The sequence below is a fragment of the Gymnogyps californianus genome, chromosome 11, assembly GCF_018139145.2.
Source record: "Gymnogyps californianus isolate 813 chromosome 11, ASM1813914v2, whole genome shotgun sequence".
Classification (NCBI taxonomy): Eukaryota; Metazoa; Chordata; class Aves; order Accipitriformes; family Cathartidae; genus Gymnogyps; species Gymnogyps californianus.
In genome coordinates, this window is record NC_059481.1 from 783,996 (window position 1) to 802,987 (window position 18,992).

Below are 18,992 nucleotides of genomic sequence, written 5' to 3' on the forward strand. Positions count from 1 at the left end.
GCGGCTCCACAACAGGCCTTGCCCCTCCTGTCCTTGCTCCAGGTGCGGTGCGGAGATGGAGGAGACCTTGCACCTATTCCCTAGCTGAAACAACACCGATTTCTAGTTCTGGCTTTTGAAAGGACAAGTTTTATCCCTTCTTGTAGCTGGAGCTGCCCCCACTCCTTCCCTGGGCTGGTGGGTGCCTCCCAGGGCCCCACTGCCACCCTGGTGCTCCTCTACTGGCCCATCCCTAATGAGATGGGGTGGGAACCACTTTGCTCCTTCCTTACTGGTAAAATTGACTGGTAAAGTGTAAGGTTCTCGTTGTGGGTGGGTGGAGTGAGGATGATCTCCTGAGCTCTGCAGTTACGAGGCTGTGCCAGTGCATGTGTTTCTCTGCCAAGTACCAAATACTCCCCTGCCCTCGTTCAAGCAAGCATGGTCAAATGTAGAGGTCTCAGATCATCGACTGTCTTCGGAAATACCCTCTTGCAAATCTGAAAGGTGCTTCTGATTTCTCTGGGTGCTGCCTCCTGCACAGGTCACCTCCGTGGCAAAGCTGGAGGAGCCAAGCTCTGCCCTGTGGCACACCAGTCCCCCAGCTGCCTCCCCCAAAGGGGGCTCCCTGGGCCGATGGAGATGGGCTTGCCTGGTGTAGGGCAGGACCATGGCGGGCCATGGGGCAGCTGGTGCCCAGGGGTTCAAGCCTGGGGGGCAGGTTCTGACCCAAATTGTCATGGCTGAGCTTGGCTGCCGCATCCCCAGGTGGAGCTGTGTGTGCTGGTGGCAGAGCGGAGGGGCCGGCTCCAGGTGCACAGGGCCTGTGAGCAAGCAGGAGGGTGGTGGGGGGCAGGACCAGCTGCCCCCCTGGGCCACCCCCCCCACCCCACTCCAGCCTCGGTGACCGCGGACTGATGAGCGTGGCATCAGGAGCAGCAGGTCTGCTTAAGCCCTCTCAGATGCCCCAGAGATGGGGACCCCCTCCCTCCCTCCCCAAAAAGCACTGGTCGCAGCTTTTGGGGACAAAGGACCAGAATTTGGGGGAGCAGGAAGAAAAAGCCACCCTCACAGGTTTGTGATTGTCTCTTAAAAAGATTTATTCTCTCTCCTTGCCCAAATGTACAAAGGCAAGAAGAGTACAGTTTGTATATATATATATTTATATATATATATATAAAAAAACAAGGAACTTGGTAATAATGTACACTTTACAGAAGGGCAGAATCAGGAAGACTGAAATGAAACCCAACACAGCAACGCCAATGGAAACAAGAGCTATAAACACCAACGGTTTGATGCCCTGGCCAGCCGCCCGCGGGGCCCGGTGGGCTGGGGCTGGGGAGGGGGACCCCACGGGCAGGGGACCCCCCAGGCAGGGGAGTGGCACCGCTGCAGGGAGCCAGGGTGCCAGCCCCACGGGCAAGAACTGACCAGGAAAACCTGGAAAACATCAAACCTCAAACCTATTCTGCATAAACCGTTGTTTCATTTAACACCTAAAGGGAGACTCAACTGGGACCCAACTGGGAAGGTGGGGAGCAGCCCGCCCCGACCCCCTTCAACTGCCAGCAAAGCCTGCAGCACCCACCCATCGCCCCCCCCCAGCCCAGCCCAGGCACCCTCCTCTGCGCCCCTGGAGCCGCTGGTGGGCCCTGGCTGCACTGGGAGCCAGGCTCTGCCGGACCGGCTGAGGCTGGAGGAAGGTGCAGCCAGCAGGATGCTCCTCCACGGGTGGGATGCGGGGCGCCCCCCGTCACCCCGACCCCTCTGGTCCCCAGCCCAGTGGCTGCATGTGGCTCTCTTAACAGGAGCGGGGTGGGTTGAGCCGCCGCTTGGCATCACCTACCCCGTCCCCGAGGAGCGTGCCGGGCCACGCGGCCCCGTCTCCTTGCAAAGACAACGAAGAGTGGAAGAAAAAAAAAAATGAGTTGATAACGAGAGCAGGCTGGGGCCACCGCGCTGCCAGCACCCGAACCAGCGCTGAGACCAGCGAGCGCCTCCTTTCCAACTGGGTAAAGTGGGATGGGGGGGGGGGGGGGGGGGGGGGGGGGGGGAGGGGCAGGGTACGGGGAAAGAAAACAAAACCAAAACAACAGCTTTCAAACAATTGCTTTTTACAGTATGTACAGAGCCCGGCGGGCAGAGCATCCCGGTACAGCGGCCCCTCGGGGCCGGGTGCGACACGGACACACACACACAACCGAGACCAATGGCCCCCCCCGTGCTCCCCCGGCCAGGCAGCGGGGAGAGGCGGGGAGAGAGCCGGGGTGACCCGGCTGCTGCGGGGCCGAGGTAGAGCATCGGCCTGGGGAGAGCCGCTCTGGGCCTGGGGGAGCAGAGGACCAGAAAGCCCCTGTCCTTGGGCGCTGGGGAGCAGCCAGGAGCGGGGACCGGCTTCCTCCAGGGCCTGGTGCCCCGAACCCCGGCACGAGGCCGGAGGGGGGAACCGGCACAGCCCCAAGTGCCTCTGGCAGAGCCTAAGTGTGCTTCTTCCTCGCTGGGCTCTGCCCACAGCCTGGGGAAAGCCGCCTTAAAAGCAGAAGGTGGATGTGAAGGGGAGCCGCAGCCCTTGCCCCCAAGCAGGATGCACTGTCCCGGGGTTTGGGGAGCACTTGCCGGGGTAGGGGGGGCAGAGGAAAGGCCGGGGGTTTGCAGAGTCACAGCTCAGAAACCAACTCAAAAGCCACAGGCATGAGCTTTTCAGGTAGGTCTGGACCGTGCAAGGCACTGGGTAGGCACCCTGGCAGCCAGCTGGGTGACGGGCACAGACCCCAGCTCTGCACCCGGCTGCCCCCAGCCCTGCCGAGCCCCAGCCACCCGGGGGGGGGGGGGGGGGGGGGGGGGGGGGGGGGGGGGGGGGGGGGGGGGGGGGGGGGAGCGGGGCAGAGGCTGCTTCACCGGGGCCAAGAGCAGCCCCCAGCTCCCCCAACCCACCGCTCCGGCCATCGGCCATGTGCTGGTGGCTCCTGCCCACACAGGCACAGAGTGGTGGGGTGCTGTGGGGTGCAGGATCGGCCGTGGGACTGGGAGAGGGTGCACCCCACATGCAGCACATCCCCATGCCCCACGGCCGCCTCTGGCCAGGCTGACACCCACCCCCCAGGCCCACACCAGCCCCCGACACCCACCTTGGCTCTGCGTGAGCCAGCCCTTCCTTTCCTGAGACTGCGACTCCACGGCAGGCTCGGCCCCACGCTTTGAGCCCTGGCGAGGAGCAGGCAGGAGGCAGCGCCCCTGCCTGCCCCTAGTCCCGTGGCGCTCAGCCCCATCATGAAGCAGCAGCTCGCAGAGACGTGGTGGGGTCCCAAATCCATCGAGAAACCTCAGTGCTTCCGTTTCCTCTTCATATGCACCAGGCAGGCGAGTCACCTCCATCCCGAGCGCCGGTGCCCAGTAGAATAAATATTTCCGCAGGTACCAGCTCGCCCACTCACCAAAGGGGAGGGTGTAGAGGGGGGAGTCAGTGTGTGTCCGACGGGGGGGAGAAGACAGAGTCTGCCTCAGATCACGGCAGGAACGTCAAGCAGAACAATTAACACCATTCAACTGATGTCTAAAGGAGTCTCCAGCGCTTCCCCATGTGAGCCAGTCACATGTCTCGTACAGCCCAGGCGTCCCGGCACATCACGTCCTGCCACGACCCAAGGTCAAGTCAGCTCCCGCTGCCAGCAGCCCCGCGAGCCCCGGGGCGACGGGCAAACCCCAAACCCTCTGCCCTCAAGGGCACCCCCTGCGCACCCGTCCCGGCCACCTCCGCCCCGGCCTGGCTGCCCGCAGGCGAAGCAGGGTGGCCGTGCCGGTGCCGTGGGAGTAGAGCCTTACCGTTCTCACCTCCGGGGAGGTGGGTATAGGGAGGGAGCAGAGCCTTGCTGGCTGGCAACGATGGCTGTGGAGGAGAGACCTGCGGAGGAGAAGTGGCGTCAGGAGCCAGCAGCCCGGGACGGGCACCCAGCCGTGCCGGGGGAGCTGGAAAGTGCCAGATTCGGTCAAAGCAAAGCTCAGCACAAGGGCTCACACTGCCCAAAGGTGGCTACAGCTCCTTCCCAGCTCCCCCAAGCCGTGCCCGCGGCCCTGGCTGGGTGCCGGGGTGAGGTTCGGCTCTCACCTGTTGCATAGGGCAGGTTGTACTGTGCCGGCAGCAGCGAGTACCCGAGGTGGTGGTGGTGGTGATGCGTCGAGAGCAGGCGCTGAGACGGCGAGGTGCGGGGCCGGTCAGCGCTCCTCTCTCCCCCGCCGGCTCCCCCGACACTACTACAGCTCCCGCCGCCTCCCACCACCCCGCAGCCGCTGCGGTCCCGCTCCTGAGACGTCTTCTCGCTTATCTGGAGAGGAGAAAGCAGACGCACGCTGAGGGACACTACCAGCTACCCCGGGGCGCAGAGTAGCATCGGACCCATGCCGGGCACTTGGGGCTGCCCCATCGGGACTGATATTCCCCCCGCCTTTGCCCAAAGGCTCCCCACAACGCTGCTGGGAGATGACGAGGTGGCCGGTGACCAGCCCAAAAGCGGTGGGGAGGATGCAGGTCCTGTTTGAGGGCAGCTCTTTCCTCACTGTGTCAAAGCTCCGTCTCCCAGCTCAGCCCAGGAGGAGCTCAGGACCCTACACTGTTGTGGGATGGAGACAGCCCCTGGCATCCCACCCACCAGCTCCAGGGCTGAGGACAAGCGTCACCCGGTTGCCGCAGGGCCTGGAGCAGCCCCAGCGCTTCCCTGGGCAAGCCCTGCCCACAGGTTTGGCTTGTCCATCCCAAACGGGTCACGTTGTGGGATTACTCCATGGCCCCGGGTCTCCTACATGCAGCAGGAACATCAAAAACCCCACGGCACGCAGAGTTGCTCCAGGCTGGTTATAGGATCCGGGGACCGTCCTGAAGCTCACGCACAGAGCTCGGGCAAAGCCAGCGCCTTCCTGACCCTCACCGTGGGTGATTTGCTTTTGTAGTGGCTGGCGTGCTGCTGCAGGATGTCCAGGGCCTTGGACTCCGAGCTGGATTTACAACTGACGCTGGGGCTGGCTCGGGACTTGTCACTGTCGTCACTCCCGGACGCCTTGCTCCCGTACGGGGAGAAGGAATAGCTGGAGGGTAGGTATGATCCTGGGGGGGGAGAAAAAGCAGTCAGGGCATGAGGAGTCTTCGGGCAGCACAGCGGGAGCATGCGGCTCTGTATGTCTGCTGCCACGTGCGAGAGGATGTCCCACAGCCGTCCCCCGCTCCGGGAGCAGGGACAGCCTGAGAAGGGACATCCCCGAGAAGGCCCCGGTTCCCTACCTGGGTAATTCTGCATCATGACAGTGGGCATGGCCCGGTAGCTGGGGTGGTTGGGGTCGTACGACTGGCTGTAGGAGTAGCCGTGCATGTAGGGGATGTAGGACTGATGCTGCGTGAGGGGTGAAGACACAGGGACGTGGACGCTGGGTCTGGGGTCCTTCCCCACCATGCGAGCCTCCTCGGTGGGGGTCAGTTTGCACTCGGAGCTGGTGCTCTCCTTCCCATCCTCCTTGGATGTGGCTTCTTTGCTTCGATTTCTTTCTTCCTTCAACTTTCGGTCCCTCTCCTCTTTCCACCGCTCGTCCTCCGTCTTGATGTCTGAGTACTTCGCTGGGTACACATAGGTCCACATCCGGGGCTCGGCTTCCTGCAAGAACCATCCAACCATCAGAGCAGCTGCCTCCCCCCAGCCCTGCCTGTCCCCCAGCCCTGCCTGTCCCAAAACCAGGCTGGATTTGGAGGAGACCAGCAAACCCCACTCCCCTTCCCCAGGCTCTCCCTGGCCCATCCATGGCCTCCCAGCTCCATCCTTTTGCTGGCCCCAAGGGAACCTCATGGAGACCCATCACGCGCAGAGGACAATGCATGTTCTCTGAGGTGATGGCCCCAGCAAAACCCTGCAGCGAAGCCACGGAGAGGGGCTTCCTCCAGGAGAAAGCCCACCGCCGGGCTGGCGGGCAGGGCCGAGCGGGCAGCGGGCGGGCATTACCTGTCTGTACCAGAGCACAGGGTCCACCTCCGCTTGCCGGCCACACTCAGAGCCAGCCTTCGTCTCAGCAGTATCCTTCCCGAGGTGGCTGGCCTCGCTCAGCTTCACCTTGAGCCCCTCGGCGACCTGGCTGCTGGACAGCTTGGATGAGTCCTCTAGCTTGGGGATGATGACGGATTTGGCCATGTCGGGACCTCCCTGCTCCTTGGCCTTGCTCAGCCCTGACTTGACGAGGTCCGTGAGGCTCGGGGCTTTCGTTAGCGTTGGGGGCATGGGCGGCTTTTGCTTCCACTCCTCTTTGAGCACTGCCTCCCTCTCCTTCAAGCCCAGCTCCACCTTCTTCTCCAGCCCTCGCTGCTGCTGCTGCTCTAGGCTCTGCCGCTGCTTCTGCTGCTCCTCGTACTGCTGGCGGTAGGCAGGGTTGGTGCTCAGCAGGTGAGCGTGGTAGCCCTGCTCGTTGTAGCCGTAGGGGGGCACATAGGCGTACTGGTTGTAGTAGAGGGACTGCATGTACATGTTGGGACGCTGCTGGATGACCGAGGGCTGCTGGCTGGAGCTGCCGAGCTCTGCCTTCTTCTCTTCACAGCCTTCGCTCTTCACCTTCACCTCCGGGTTCTCCTGCTCCTCGTCCTTCTTCAGTTTCAAGGCCTGCGTCTCAGCCGTGGCCTGGCCGCCGGGGTTCAAGGGCCCTGGGCTTGCCTGGGGGTAGCCGGGGGAATAGTAGGTTTCAAAGCCTTGGTAGTAGGGAGACTCTTTGCTCTGCGGTTGTGGGGGGAAAAGAGCTTTTTTGGCGCCTTCCTTGACCAGCTGCTCCGGATCCTTTGCCTTCACGCTCTCCAGCTTGCCCTCCCCATCCTCCCCGGCATCGGAGATGTCTGAGTAGGCCGGGCTGTTGGTCTTCACCGAGCTCGCCTCTGCCCCGTTCTGGGTGACAACATGCAGCGGGGTCATGGGTTGGGCTGGGTTGGTGTTCTCCAGCCTGCTGGCACCACCGATGGAGGGGCTCGGGGCGTTGTCGGTGAAGCTGTAGATTTTATCCGCCTCGGCCTTGATGCTGGCGAGCCGACTCTGGTGGGGGTCGGACGAGCCGTTCAGCAGCCCCTCGCCTTTCATCCCCAGGTCGCTGGATTCCCCCCGAAAAGGGCTCTTGCCTTCCTCCGCTCTGCAGGCTTTGCCAGGAGTCAAAGGGTTTTCTACCTCCTTGGGCTCCTTCTTCTTCTTGTCCTTCTTCTTCTTCTCCTTGGAAGGGGTGAGGGCAGGGTTGACCGCAAAGGGCTCTCCCATCACCGTAGGCTTGGGCTGGATGGGTTTGAGCTGAGGGCTGTTGGGCATGGTCTGGACCACGGTGGTGGCAAGGCCCGTGGAGGAACCGGGGCTGGCTGTGGTGAGGGTGGCTGTCTGGAAGGTGTAAATCGGCTGGGGGGGGATGGCTGGCGCAATGGGTCTGGCGGACTTCAAGCTTTTGGAAGGGATCTTCTCCGGCTTAGCACCAGATGCCTTCTTTGACTTGTCCTTATCAACACATCGCTTCTCCAGAGAGTCAAAGCCATCATTACTCGTCTCATCGGCCACTGAGGGACCATCCTCAGAGCCGTCATTGGACAGGGCACCCGGGTCGGTGTCTCCTTCCCCACCCAGCTTCTTTTTGCAGGGGACCTTAGCGCTGAACTTGCTGGACGGGGAGGGACTGTGGGGCTCCATCAAGCGCACCTTGGGGGTGGCCGAGCGAGCCGGCGAGAGTGAGCCCTTCTGAGAGACGGCGGCACCGTTGCAGTTCCCAATGTCCGCGTGCAGGGAGGGCTCCTCGCCGTACTCACTGTCCACATCCGCCTCCAGCTTGCTGTCGTCGTCCGTGTGCGCGTGGGCCTGGTGGTACTTCAGCCCATTGATGTGCTTGTACTTCTTGTTACAGTTTGGGTGGGGACAGTCGATGAGGATGGGAGAAGGGCAGTTTCGGTCGAGGACAGCCGGCTCCACCTTGACCGCAGCGGGTGGCATGGCTGCCGAGCCCATCGAGTTCGTGCGGATGCGTTTGCTGCCCTTGGAGTCCTCCGAGCTGGAGTTCAGCTCCATGTCGGAGAGGGGTTTGCTCTTCCGCTTGGTGACGGAGGAGGGACTGGCCTTCACGTCCTCCGCTGTGCCGCCGGGCGGCGTGCGGTGGTCCGATGAGTTCTGGCTTCCCCGGCGCCCTTTGCTGTTGGCTCCCGCCCGGGTCTTGCTGCTGTTGCTGGTCCCTTTGCTGTCTGAGGCGGCGGCAGTCTCGTTGACGGGTGTGTTGCTGTTGGGGCGCATGCGTTTGCCCCTGCCCCGGCCGTTGCGCATCTCCAGGTCGCTGGTGGGAGAGTCGCAGAACCTGCCGGGAGGAGGACAAGGAGGTTTTAACAGAAAGACAGTTGTGCCAGGCTATGCTGTCCCCACTGTGCGGTGGGGACCCCCTTCCTCCCCTCACTATCAATCCTGCAGGCTCATCCCCCACACCGACCAGCAAAGAGGAACTGGAGAGGTCCACTGGCAAATGCTCAACCGTCACCAGTCTCTAGGACAAGGGAGCCTGCGACCACAGGGGCAAAGAGCCACGGGAGCAGCTCAGTTGGGCAAGGAGGAGATGCCAACCCCCACGGGCAGCCCCATGGGCACAGGGCAGAGTGTACTGGGTGCCACGGGGGCCGTACGTGGCTGGGTTTGCCCTGTGCGCCTGGGCGAAGGGGGCTGAGACAGCGCTGCCGGACCCCACCGCCTGCTTACCGGGGAGGGGCCCAGTCGTGCTGTGTGCAGTCAAGCAGCGTCCCCACGTACGTCTTGTTCCTCCAGGTGACGTTGACCACCAGCATACCTGTAAGGCGAGGGAAGAGGGTCAGACGGGGCCAGGTGTGACCTCATGGTTTCTCGCCCTTCCCTGGGCATCAGGGCAAAGGGGGATCTACCCCTCAAGATACGCAGGAGGAAGAGCTCAGCTCTAGGGCTGGAGGAAGGCGGACAAGGGGTCTTGGGCTCTTGGGAGAGGTGAGACTGCGGGTTCTGGGCACTAAGATGGGAGCTGGAGACCCCCAGCTCATCCCCTCTCTCAGCACGGCTCTGGCCAGCATCCACCCAACCTCTCCTCCTTGAGCCGCTCAGTGCTCTTCCCTATTTTCACAGGGATGCTAAAACCAGCGACCCCCAAAGGGCTGCAGGATTTGGGGGGGCCTGAAGATCCACGTTGGCTCCATGTGCGCTCGGGTAGGGTAGGGAAGGCGATCTCTGGGGAGCAAGGGCTGGGAACCCCCTGGGGGAGATGCAGACAGCCCCCAGCAAGGCTGCGGACCCAACGCGGAGCTGCAGACCCCCCAGCAGGGCTATGACCCCCCATGCGCAGCCGTGAACCCCACGGCTCTCCAGAAAAGGCTGTTATTACCACTAGATGGCAAGCTGAGCCCAGCATCCCCATGCAGGCGACCAACCCTGGCAGGAAAACCCAACCTTGGGGGAACAACCCTTGTCCCCCCACTTTGCTTTGCTCCTGCACCCCCCGGGACACCCATCAGCCCCGTATCTCTGCCTGGAGAACCACCCATGGGGCCCTATCTCCTCCCATCGCAGAGCAAAGACATGGAGCATTTGGAAAACCTGGTGGTTTCAGCTTTTTCATGTCAATTCAAGAAGAGAAGCAGCCTGGCTCACACCCGCACCGAGGACGCGGACCCCCGGCATTTCTTCTTGGAGATGGAGGGGTCTTTCGCAGCATCACTCAGCTTTGGGGATGATCCTCCCCGCCATGGACCGCTCTGATTACCACAGAACTAATTTGACCGGGAGCGGAGTCCATTGCATTGAGCTCATTTACCTGAGCAAGGTAAAACTCAGGAGATAGGAAACTCGTTTGCAAGGGTCGATGAGCGCGGTGAGATATACAGCCGCGCAGCCCCGGGAGATGGATGGAGCCGAGGGAGCCCAGAGCAGCTGTGCCTGAAGCATGTTTATAAATCTCAGCCCATATCCCCTGTTGTGCTGTGCCAGCAGCCAGCTGCAGGCTTTGGCGGCGATAATATACAGAGCCGAGGTCCGACATGTGGGTCTCCTTCGGAAAGAGAAATGAAATGCAGGTCTTCTCTTTCTCCTTCTCCTGCAAAATGTTGGGTGCTCCAGTGGGAGCAGGTCATAGGAAGACACGGTGCCGGCACACAGCCAAGACCTACAGCCGGCTCATCCCGGTGAGCAGGAGAGGCTGGGTCCTGCCTTCGGAGGAAGGTGCTGGGGACCTGCCTTAACACGGACATGGCCAGGACGTGACGCTGGAGATGACACGGGGTAGAAACAAGCGGCGAAACCAACTGCTGGGAGCCCACAGCCCCACGCAGGGAGAGAGCGCTGGGAAAGAGGGGGATGCTGATTCCAGGCATCCTAAGTAGGACAGGCAGAGGGTGGTCTTCTACCTCCCTTCCTTCTAATGCAGCTTTTTTTGGCAGGCAGGAGCCTGTCCCCCCTTTTCTTAAAACCCAGGGAAGCTGCTGGCTGCATCCTGCGCCCCAACCCAAACCCACCATCCCCAGGACACCTCCGCGGAGCTGCCGCGGGATGCTCCCAGGAGCTGCAGAAGGACCAAGCAGCTGCTGAGGGACCAGCAGCCCTAACCCAGACCCCATCCTGCCGGCCACGGGGCTCGGAGGAGCAGCTCCCTCTGCCCTCCCCACTGCGCAGCCAGTGCTGGTTCAATCCCTCTTTGAAGCCGGCGAAGATCACGTGCGCCTCTGGAAGTTAATTGCACGACAAGCCACCGGAGTCTCTTGTGCATCCCGGGGCCAGCGTGCGATATTAGAAAGGACGTGCTGGCATTTATTTTTTTTCCCCCGCCACCACGATCACAGGAGAGAGATGAAAGACGAAGGGGCGAAGCGAGCCAGCACACAGCCGTCCCTCCCTTCCCTGTTGGAGCGTCAACCCTCCAACACACACCAGCCTATATTTAACCCGCTGCAACCAATCATACCAAATCCCTTCCTAATCCTCCAACAATAACCCAGGACAATTTAAACCCCGGGGATAGATCCTAAGCAGCTTTTTTCACCCGCCGCGTCCCCCTCCCGTGGCAGGATGATGAGCAGGCACAGGCAGGGCAAGGGCGATGCCCTCACATCCCCGAGGCTGGAGATGCTCATGCACAAAGAGCTGGCAATGATGCTCTTGCAGAGGAGGAATCCCATCCGGATAACTCCAGTCCCACCTGGTTTCATGGGAAGGTGACACCTTTGAAGCTCTTAAGCAATCGATACCACCCAAACCTGGATGCAAACCGCTCAGCATCCCGGCCGCTGAGTGTTCACACCACCGCAGAATTGTACCCTGGCAGGAAAAATTAACGGTGGGTTGACAGTGCCAGGTTGCTGTCTAGGAAGGCAATGTAAGAGAGAATCCTGTAAAAACAGGTAAAGAGATGAAGGGAGCAGGGGGATGCAAAAAAGCACCACTTGGTCTTTGTACAGTCCCCGCATGGGTGCTCTGTAGCAGCGGAGCTGAGGCTCCATGGGTGCAGCCAGCTGGTGCAGACGTGGGAGGGACAAGGACAACGTTGCATGAAGTCCTCTGTCCCAACGCAGCCCTAAATTAGACCAGACTAAGCCTTTCCAATGGATAGTCCCTGTTGGGGCGCAGTTCTTCCACGTTAAAACGTAGGTGGTGGTGCCTGCTTGCAGACCAGGGCTGTGGGCACCAGGAGCCATCGCATCGGGGGGAAATGTGGCCCAGGTCCCCCCCCAAGACCTGGGCCACGTTTCCCCCCTTTGCAAAGATGAAGCCCCCAACCCCAACCAAGAACATCTCCAAACCCTGTTAAGAAACCAGCATGCCAGCGCCCGTGGCGAGCAGGGACGCTCTCAGACCCATGCATGGCCAGTTCATCACGTGGCTCAACATCACCCAGCCACGATGCTGCTGAGCTGTCTTTGGCAAGGGCAGGTCCTCAAGCCATCGTGGGGTGCTTGGAGGAGCTAGAGTGCTAGAGGTGCTAGAGTGCTTGGAGGAGCATCCCCAGCCTTGTGGGGAGCAAGGAGATGTTGCCTCTGCAATTGGAGAGGACAGACGCTTAGAGCTCTGCCAGCTTTCCGCTAATTTTGGGGTGCAGGGGACCTCCGCAAGGCAATGGGCCGACAGCCGGTGGCATTTCCAACCCCAAGGAGAGGTAGTTTGCCTGCAGGTCTGTGAAGCAGCTCAGATCCAGGGTCGCTGTAGCTCCCCATCCCATCTGCACCGGTGAGCAGAAGCAGGGATCCAGCTTGCACTGATCCTGCTCCAGGGCACCACCAAACCTCCCGCTCCTGGAGGCATTCAAGGTCCTTCTTCCATGAATTCCTCCTCCAGCTGCATCACCTTTGGGATGCCCCGGCTTTGGGATGCCCCCAGCTTTGGGATGTCCTTTTTTCCATGAATTTCTCCTCCATCTGCATCACCTTCAGGATGCCCCTAGCTTTAGGATGCCCCTTCTTCCATGAACTTCTCCTCCAGCTGCATCACCTTTGGGATTCCCTGGCTCTAGGATGTCCCTTCTTCAATTCATTTCCCCTCCAGCTGCATCACTTTTGGGATGCTCCAGCTTTGCCATAAGCCCTGCTCGCATGCAGGGAGCCTGCCCTGACCCGTAGCGCCCAGGCTTCAGGACACAACACCCAAAGCTGTCGCCTGGCCGTCAGGCAACAGCTCTGCCTGCTGCTGCCAGGAGAGCAGAGGACACCATGGGGCAGGGGCTGGCCGCCACAAGGGCCACCTTGCCCAGTGAGGAGAGAGATCACTCAGCAATTACTGTCACAGGCAAAACAGACTTGACTGGAAATTAATTTAATTTATTGCCAACCAAATCAGAGTAGGATAATGAGAAATAAAACCAAATCTTAAAACACCTTTCCCCCACCCCTCCCTTCTTCCCGGGCTCAACTTCACTCCTGATTTCTCCACCTCTGCCCGAGCAGCACAGGGGGATGGGGAATGGGGGTTGCGGTCAGTTCATCACACGTCGTCACTGCTGCTCCTTCCTCCTCATGCTCTTCCCCTGCTCCAGCGTGGGGTCCCTCCCACGGGAGACAGTCCTCCACGAACTTCTCCAATGTGAGTCCTTCCCACGGGCTGCAGTTCTTCATGAACTGCTCCAGCGTGGGTCCCTTCCACAGGGTGCAGTCCTTCAGGAACAGACTGCTCCAGCGTGGGTCCCCCACGAGGTCACAAGCCGGGCCAGCAAACCTGCTCCAGCATGGGCTCCTCTCTCCATGGGGCCACAGGTCCTGCCAGGAGCCTGCTCCAGTGCGGGCTTCCCACAGGGTCACAGCGTCCTTTGGGCATCCACGTGCTCCGGCATGGGTTCCTCCATGGGCTGCAGGTGGATACCTGCTCCTCCGTGGACCTCCATGGGACCTCCATGGGGGACAGCCTGCCTCACCATGGTCTTCCCCACGGGCTGCAGGGGAATCTCTGCTCCGGCGCCTGGAGCACCTCCTCCCCCTCCTTCTTCACTGACCTTGGTGTCTGCAGAGCTGTTCCTCTCACATCTTCTCACTCCTCTCTCCCAGCTGCTGTCGCGCAGCAGTTTTTCCCCCTTCTTAAATCTGTAATCCCAGTGGCGCTACCAGCATCACTGATGGGCTCGGCCGTGGCCAGCAGCGGGTCCGTCTTGGAGCCGGCTGGCATGGGCTCTGTCAGACATAGGGGAATCTTCTAGCAGCTTCTCACAGAAGCCACCCCTGTAGCCCCCCCCCACTACCAAAACCATGCCATGCAATCCCAATACAGTCTCCCCGGCAGGGTCAGAGGGAGACAGGATCATTCCATTAAATCACGCAGGGATGGATGCTCAGGTGGTGGATGACTGTCCCTGGCTGTCTAATGCCCTGCTTTCCAAGGGACAGGAGGGCTACGAGAGGGGCCTCGGACACTGAAGCATGGAAAAAGCAGCAGGAAAACCTTCAGCTTGGGTCACACCAACGGACAAGGAGCCAGCAATGGTGTGTTCGTGGGTCCCGGTGACCAAAGTGACTGTGGGAAGTCGCACCACTCGTCGCTGATCCCATGGGACAGGCGTTTAGTTCACCAGGACCTGCTGAACACGCACAACACCCACTGCCACGCTCCTGCCCAAACCGCGCAACAAGTGTCCACCTTTGGTAACAGCAATGATGTGACTATGAGCGATGTCCTAGCATCATCCTGCAAGAGGACGGCCCGTCCCACTGCAACCCACGCTGGCCAGCACCCATGTGGGATTGGGGGCCGCAGCTCCCTCTCCATGGCCTGAAGCCCATCGAGAAGATGCCTGGAGGATTTTGGGGACCTTGGTGCCTTCTCAAGGCTTGGCAGGGCGGGCAGAGCACAGTCACAGCACCAAGCCCCCAGAGCCACCTGCAAGCAGCCTGGACCTCCATCCTCATGCTCCTGGAGAAGGGAGGCAGAGGAATCAAAACCAATTTAGCTCCCAGGAAAGCGCTGCAGAGCAGCTTGCAGCTTGAGAGCCTCCTTGTAAACAAGTCCTTTAATCCAGCGCTCAGCAGCTAAAGCAGGAGCCCCAGCTGGTATTACCTGGGGCAGCTACAGACGTGCCTTAGGGAGATGGACGCGAGCAATAGTCCTGTCTGGAGCAGAATATTGCTCACCTATTGATAAAACAGCCTCTGTACAAAGCTGACAGATGCTTCGAGAGCGATAAGCAGTGCATTAGCTCTCCTCCAGCTCCCTGCACTGTCAAGCCAGCAGATATTAGACACGAAGCGGTGGCGCCAGGGGAGCACCGGGGAATGATGCATAATAAAGCTCTGCATCTCTACACCAACACGCAAGCAGCCACCGTGCTCAGGGGGTTTGCAGCCTCCCCATCCGTCAGTGAAACAGGAGGAGGGTGCGAGGCAGCAGCCCAAAACACCAGCAACCCTCGCGGCGCCAGAGACGAGATGCCCTGTCACCGAGCGGCACCGGATGATGCTCCCACCTGGAGCGAGCTGCCAGATTGCTGATCTGAAGATGAGAGTGGTCACAGCCGCGTTGTCACGGCTTTAGGAGGCTTCGGAGGAGCGCACTGAGCTTGCGCATAGGCTCAGCAACCTTGGAGGGGATTTACAACCGCTCGTTACTTTGGGAAATGCCATTAAAGCAAACGAGAAATCCATATTCCCGCTCCTCACCCTTGCTGCATCAGCCTTAAAAGCTCACCTCCTCTTTCTGGGTTCAAGTACACATGGCTAAGAAGATTGGAGTGTGTTCGTAGGGGATGGTGTAGCCCCCTTTGAAGCCCCAAAGCCCACCCATAAGCAGTGCAATCTTGGCACATCCCCCTTTTAAAACATCCCCAGAGGCAAAGAGCAACCGGAGGCGCAACTGAAGGCTGCGGGTAACGGCGAGGCAGCACGTTCAACGTGCAAAGCCATCAAATTTGGGATCAGGCTCCCTCACGGTTACAGTAAAACCTTCCAGTCTTTGCCCTCACCCTCCAATCCTTCCCCATCCTCTCCTAATCCACTGCACCTCTCTCCTGCTCCAAGCAAGGACACATCCATGCTGGCATCTCCAGACCCCGAGGACGCTCACGCTCCATCGTACCCCCCAAGAGATGTTTGCAAAAGGGCAATTCAAACACCGAGAGCGCGCAAAGCTCGGCCATGGGCAACCTGCCACCACCGTCCCAGCACGGAGCCGGAGGAAGGGATGCTGAGAGAGTTTGCTGCCGTTTTCTTGGTGTTGCCACACCACAATCCTCATTGCTCGGAGGTTTTGTGCGTCAGATGCCAGCTTGTTTCGGCTGCCAACAGCACCGGTGTGGCACTGGGACCCGATCCGCTCGCTGTGAGCAGAGGTGAGGAGGTGACGTGCTCCGAGCCAGGTGACACCAGCTCCACCGAGGGGGATGGAGGAGACCCAGCAGCTAACAAGGCAGCAAACAGAGCGATGCCTTCCGGTGTAATCAGATCAGTTAATAGTTCCTGCAGATCGAAATCACACCTAACAGAATTAGGGGAACTGCCAAGACAGCTGTTCCCCACCAAAGGCGTTTCAATAAAACACATCCCTGCACAAGTCAGGCTCAGCGACGGGACGGTGTGACCAGCGCGGCCGCAGGAGAGCATGTACGACCGGTGCCCACCACTGACAAGACCAGACCTTGGCCCGACACCAACCTGGAGCGGCGGCGGAGCAGACGGACCAAAAGCCCGGAGCCAGATGTTTGTTGGTGTGAGCCCACCGGGATGCCTTTGGTGGCAATCACAGTCTTGTGGCAGGTTTTCTAGCAGGGGGAGAGGACAAAGCTGGTGTTCAAGGCAGGAGGGGCATTGTGGGGCTCCTCGGAGCTTCATGCTCCCGCCTCAGATGGGTCAGCTCCAGCTTGTCCTTCCAAGGTCGCTCCAGCATTGCCACGCTTTGGGTTTAGGAGCCTTTCTCTCTGGTTTTGCAGTCCCACAGCCAACCCAAAAGCCATTTTCTGGAAAAAAAAAAAAAGGAGCTCTGGTCGAAGAATCATGTTGCCTTCCTCTACCCAGCCCCTTCCGGAGCCATTCGAGCCAGGCAGACGTCTCCAACAAGCCATGGGATTCTTCAGGGTGAACAAGCTGGTAAATAGCAACTGCCTGAGCCCAAATACACTTTTGCCAGCATGTGCAGAGCAACACAGATCCCCTCGGCTCGGGGGCACGTGCCATTACCGCACAGTTGGGAGACGAGCAGCTTGCAAAAAGGTCCATGTCACAGCAATTACTACGGGAGTCTAAGGGGCACGTCCGACACAAATCCAATTTTCAAGGAGGCATCGCACCGCCAAGAAGAGATGCCCATCTCCTGAGAGGCTCGGTGGGAACCGCTCGTGACGCTGCCCGGTGCAGGGGGGCTCGCCGACACCCAGAAGTGCCCACAGGATCCCGCTCAGGGAACCGGGACATAAGTGGGAGCACCCGTAATTCTGCACCTCCCCATGCCAATCGCTCCAGGGGATTCAGGGATGTCATCCCTGGGGAGAAAGCAGCTGCTGCAGTTGAGCCAGCAAGCTCCTCTCTACCATTGGAGAAGATGCTCGATGCAAGCCAAGAGCTGCTCCGGCTGTCCTGGGGTCTTTCCGAGCGGTCCAGCGAGGCTGCAGCATCACAAGGAGCAGGGGGAGAGATGGATCCCTCTGGGTGAGGGTGCTGAGATCCCTCTGGAGAGCTTGAGGATAGTCTCCAGGCACACAGGCGTGCTCACACATGGCTGAAAGCACCTCATTTGGCTTTGTAGACATGCCCTTGGTGTAGCTTTCTTCCCCGTATCCTTTGGGCAAGGGGAGATGCTTGCTGCATCCCTATACATTTCACAAGCTCCAGCTTTGGACAGCCAGGTCCAGCATCTCCTCCAGCATCGCCCTTGACCCCCACCATTAACAACAGGAAGGCAGGAGAGAGATGCTGGGCAGGAAATAGGGATGGTTTCACCCTGACTTTTCACTCGAGGACGAGAGATGCCGCTACGACAGGAGCCAACGCATGCAGCAGACCAGAAGCGACCAAAGGCAACACGGCAGGGCTTGTCTTCTGCAGGGCTGGCCGTAAAAGTCATTGCTCCCGACAGTGGCAACCGAGCAGCAGCCGGCGGAGAAGGATCTTTGCGCGAGTTCATCGAATTACCGCAGACTAAAAATAGCCAGGCTGCGGGAAATCGCAGGGCACCTCCGAGGCACGCTCCGAAACGGTGGCTGGGGAAGCGAGGGGTAATGCGGACGGACAGGCAGATGGACCGCAGAGCTTCGCGGTGGGGTGAGGAGCAGGAGAAAAGGGAGGGGAAACCAGAAACCGCTCCCACGTCACTGCCTCTCAACCAGGAATTGGAGGGGGGGAGGATGTTTTTGTGCTCTCTGCCTCAGGGATGCTCTGTTCATCCCTCCTGGCACGGCCACGTGGGCTCCTCTGCCCACCATGAGCCTCTTCTCCTGATTTCCACCCCCAAAAAAACCACCCCTACAAGGTCCAAGCTCTCATCAGCTTTGCTGCTGCCCGTGGGGGTCTCCAGCAGCCCTGGGATTTTCAACAAACTCTGTAGCTCCGGGGCTTTTGGGTTGAGGGAAATCACACCAGAATGGCACGCTGGTGGGGACAGAAAGGAGGGGGGCTTAGTGTGCAGCCCCAAAAGTTGGGGGTGCTGATGCTCCTCTGCACTGCTGCATGTCCCAACACTCAGCCCAGCCGTGCCTCAGTTTCCCCAGCTGAAGGTATTGCATCTTGTAAAGCGATCAGGCTCTTTGCAGACACCGAACAAGCAGTGCCAGTGTGCTGGTAGCTCAGCAGATCCCCCAGCCCCGGGGTGCGCACAGCAGGGCTCCTGAGCACTCCTGCTTCGTGTTTCCTTGTCCCCACCAGCAAGCCCAGCTCAAAGACGAGGATCCTTGGGCCCGATTTTACAATGTGTGGCATCCTTCTGCCTGGGAGCAGCAGGAAAACGCACTTATAGCTCCCAGCTGCCTCAATCCGGATGAGTTTTTCCATACGGAACGGACAGTGAAGCAGAGAGGGCAGAGGAGTGTGGAGGTCCCCATCCCAAGCTAGCACATCCCCGTCTCCTCCAGTATGATCCATGCACTTCTCTCTTCCCAAATAGCTCAGGTCATGACGCTTTTCCCAACGGGAACAATTTCAGTGCTCACCACCTCCACATCAGGGGCCATCGCAGCACTCAGTCCTGCGCCAACCACAGTTTCAAAACCAGTTTCCCAGCAGGGAGAGAGGAAAGGCAAACTGGGCCCATCCCCATCTTCCCAAAGCACAGGGCAAGAAGGGAAACCCCCTGGTAGCAGCTCATGGGAACGCAGGTTTCAGTTCAGCTTCCGTCGGAGATAACAAGGACAGTCGCAGTGAGGAGAGGCCAGGGGATAAAGGCCAACAGCTTCGTTCTCTGCATACAAGGGCAATGGAAGAGCAGAAGCAGATGTCCAAAGAGGAGCCCTTGGGTACCCAGCTGAGATGAACCATCAACTTGCCTCCACCACCACGGCGCTCTCTCACCTTTGTGCTTCTGGGCTCTGTTTCTGCTTCCAGACTCCAGCTGAAGCCAGACACAAATATG

General features: G+C 60.0%; 1 protein-coding gene across 1 annotated transcript in view; it reads right to left on the reverse strand.

Moving 5' to 3' along the window:
* Window positions 1-3,102: 3,102 nt before the first annotated feature.
* Window positions 3,103-18,992, reverse strand: part of ZNF609 (zinc finger protein 609) — a 58,515-nt gene continuing 42,625 nt past the window's right edge. The window contains exons 3-9 of the mRNA XM_050903204.1: window positions 8,709-8,796; window positions 5,964-8,316; window positions 5,255-5,621; window positions 4,905-5,080; window positions 4,088-4,304; window positions 3,805-3,883; window positions 3,103-3,613 (exon numbers count right to left, since the gene is read on the reverse strand). Coding sequence (XP_050759161.1) covers window positions 3,810-3,883; window positions 4,088-4,304; window positions 4,905-5,080; window positions 5,255-5,621; window positions 5,964-8,316; window positions 8,709-8,796 — 3,275 coding nt within the window. The 3' untranslated portion in view covers window positions 3,103-3,613; window positions 3,805-3,809. The remainder of the gene's footprint in view (window positions 3,614-3,804; window positions 3,884-4,087; window positions 4,305-4,904; window positions 5,081-5,254; window positions 5,622-5,963; window positions 8,317-8,708; window positions 8,797-18,992) is intronic.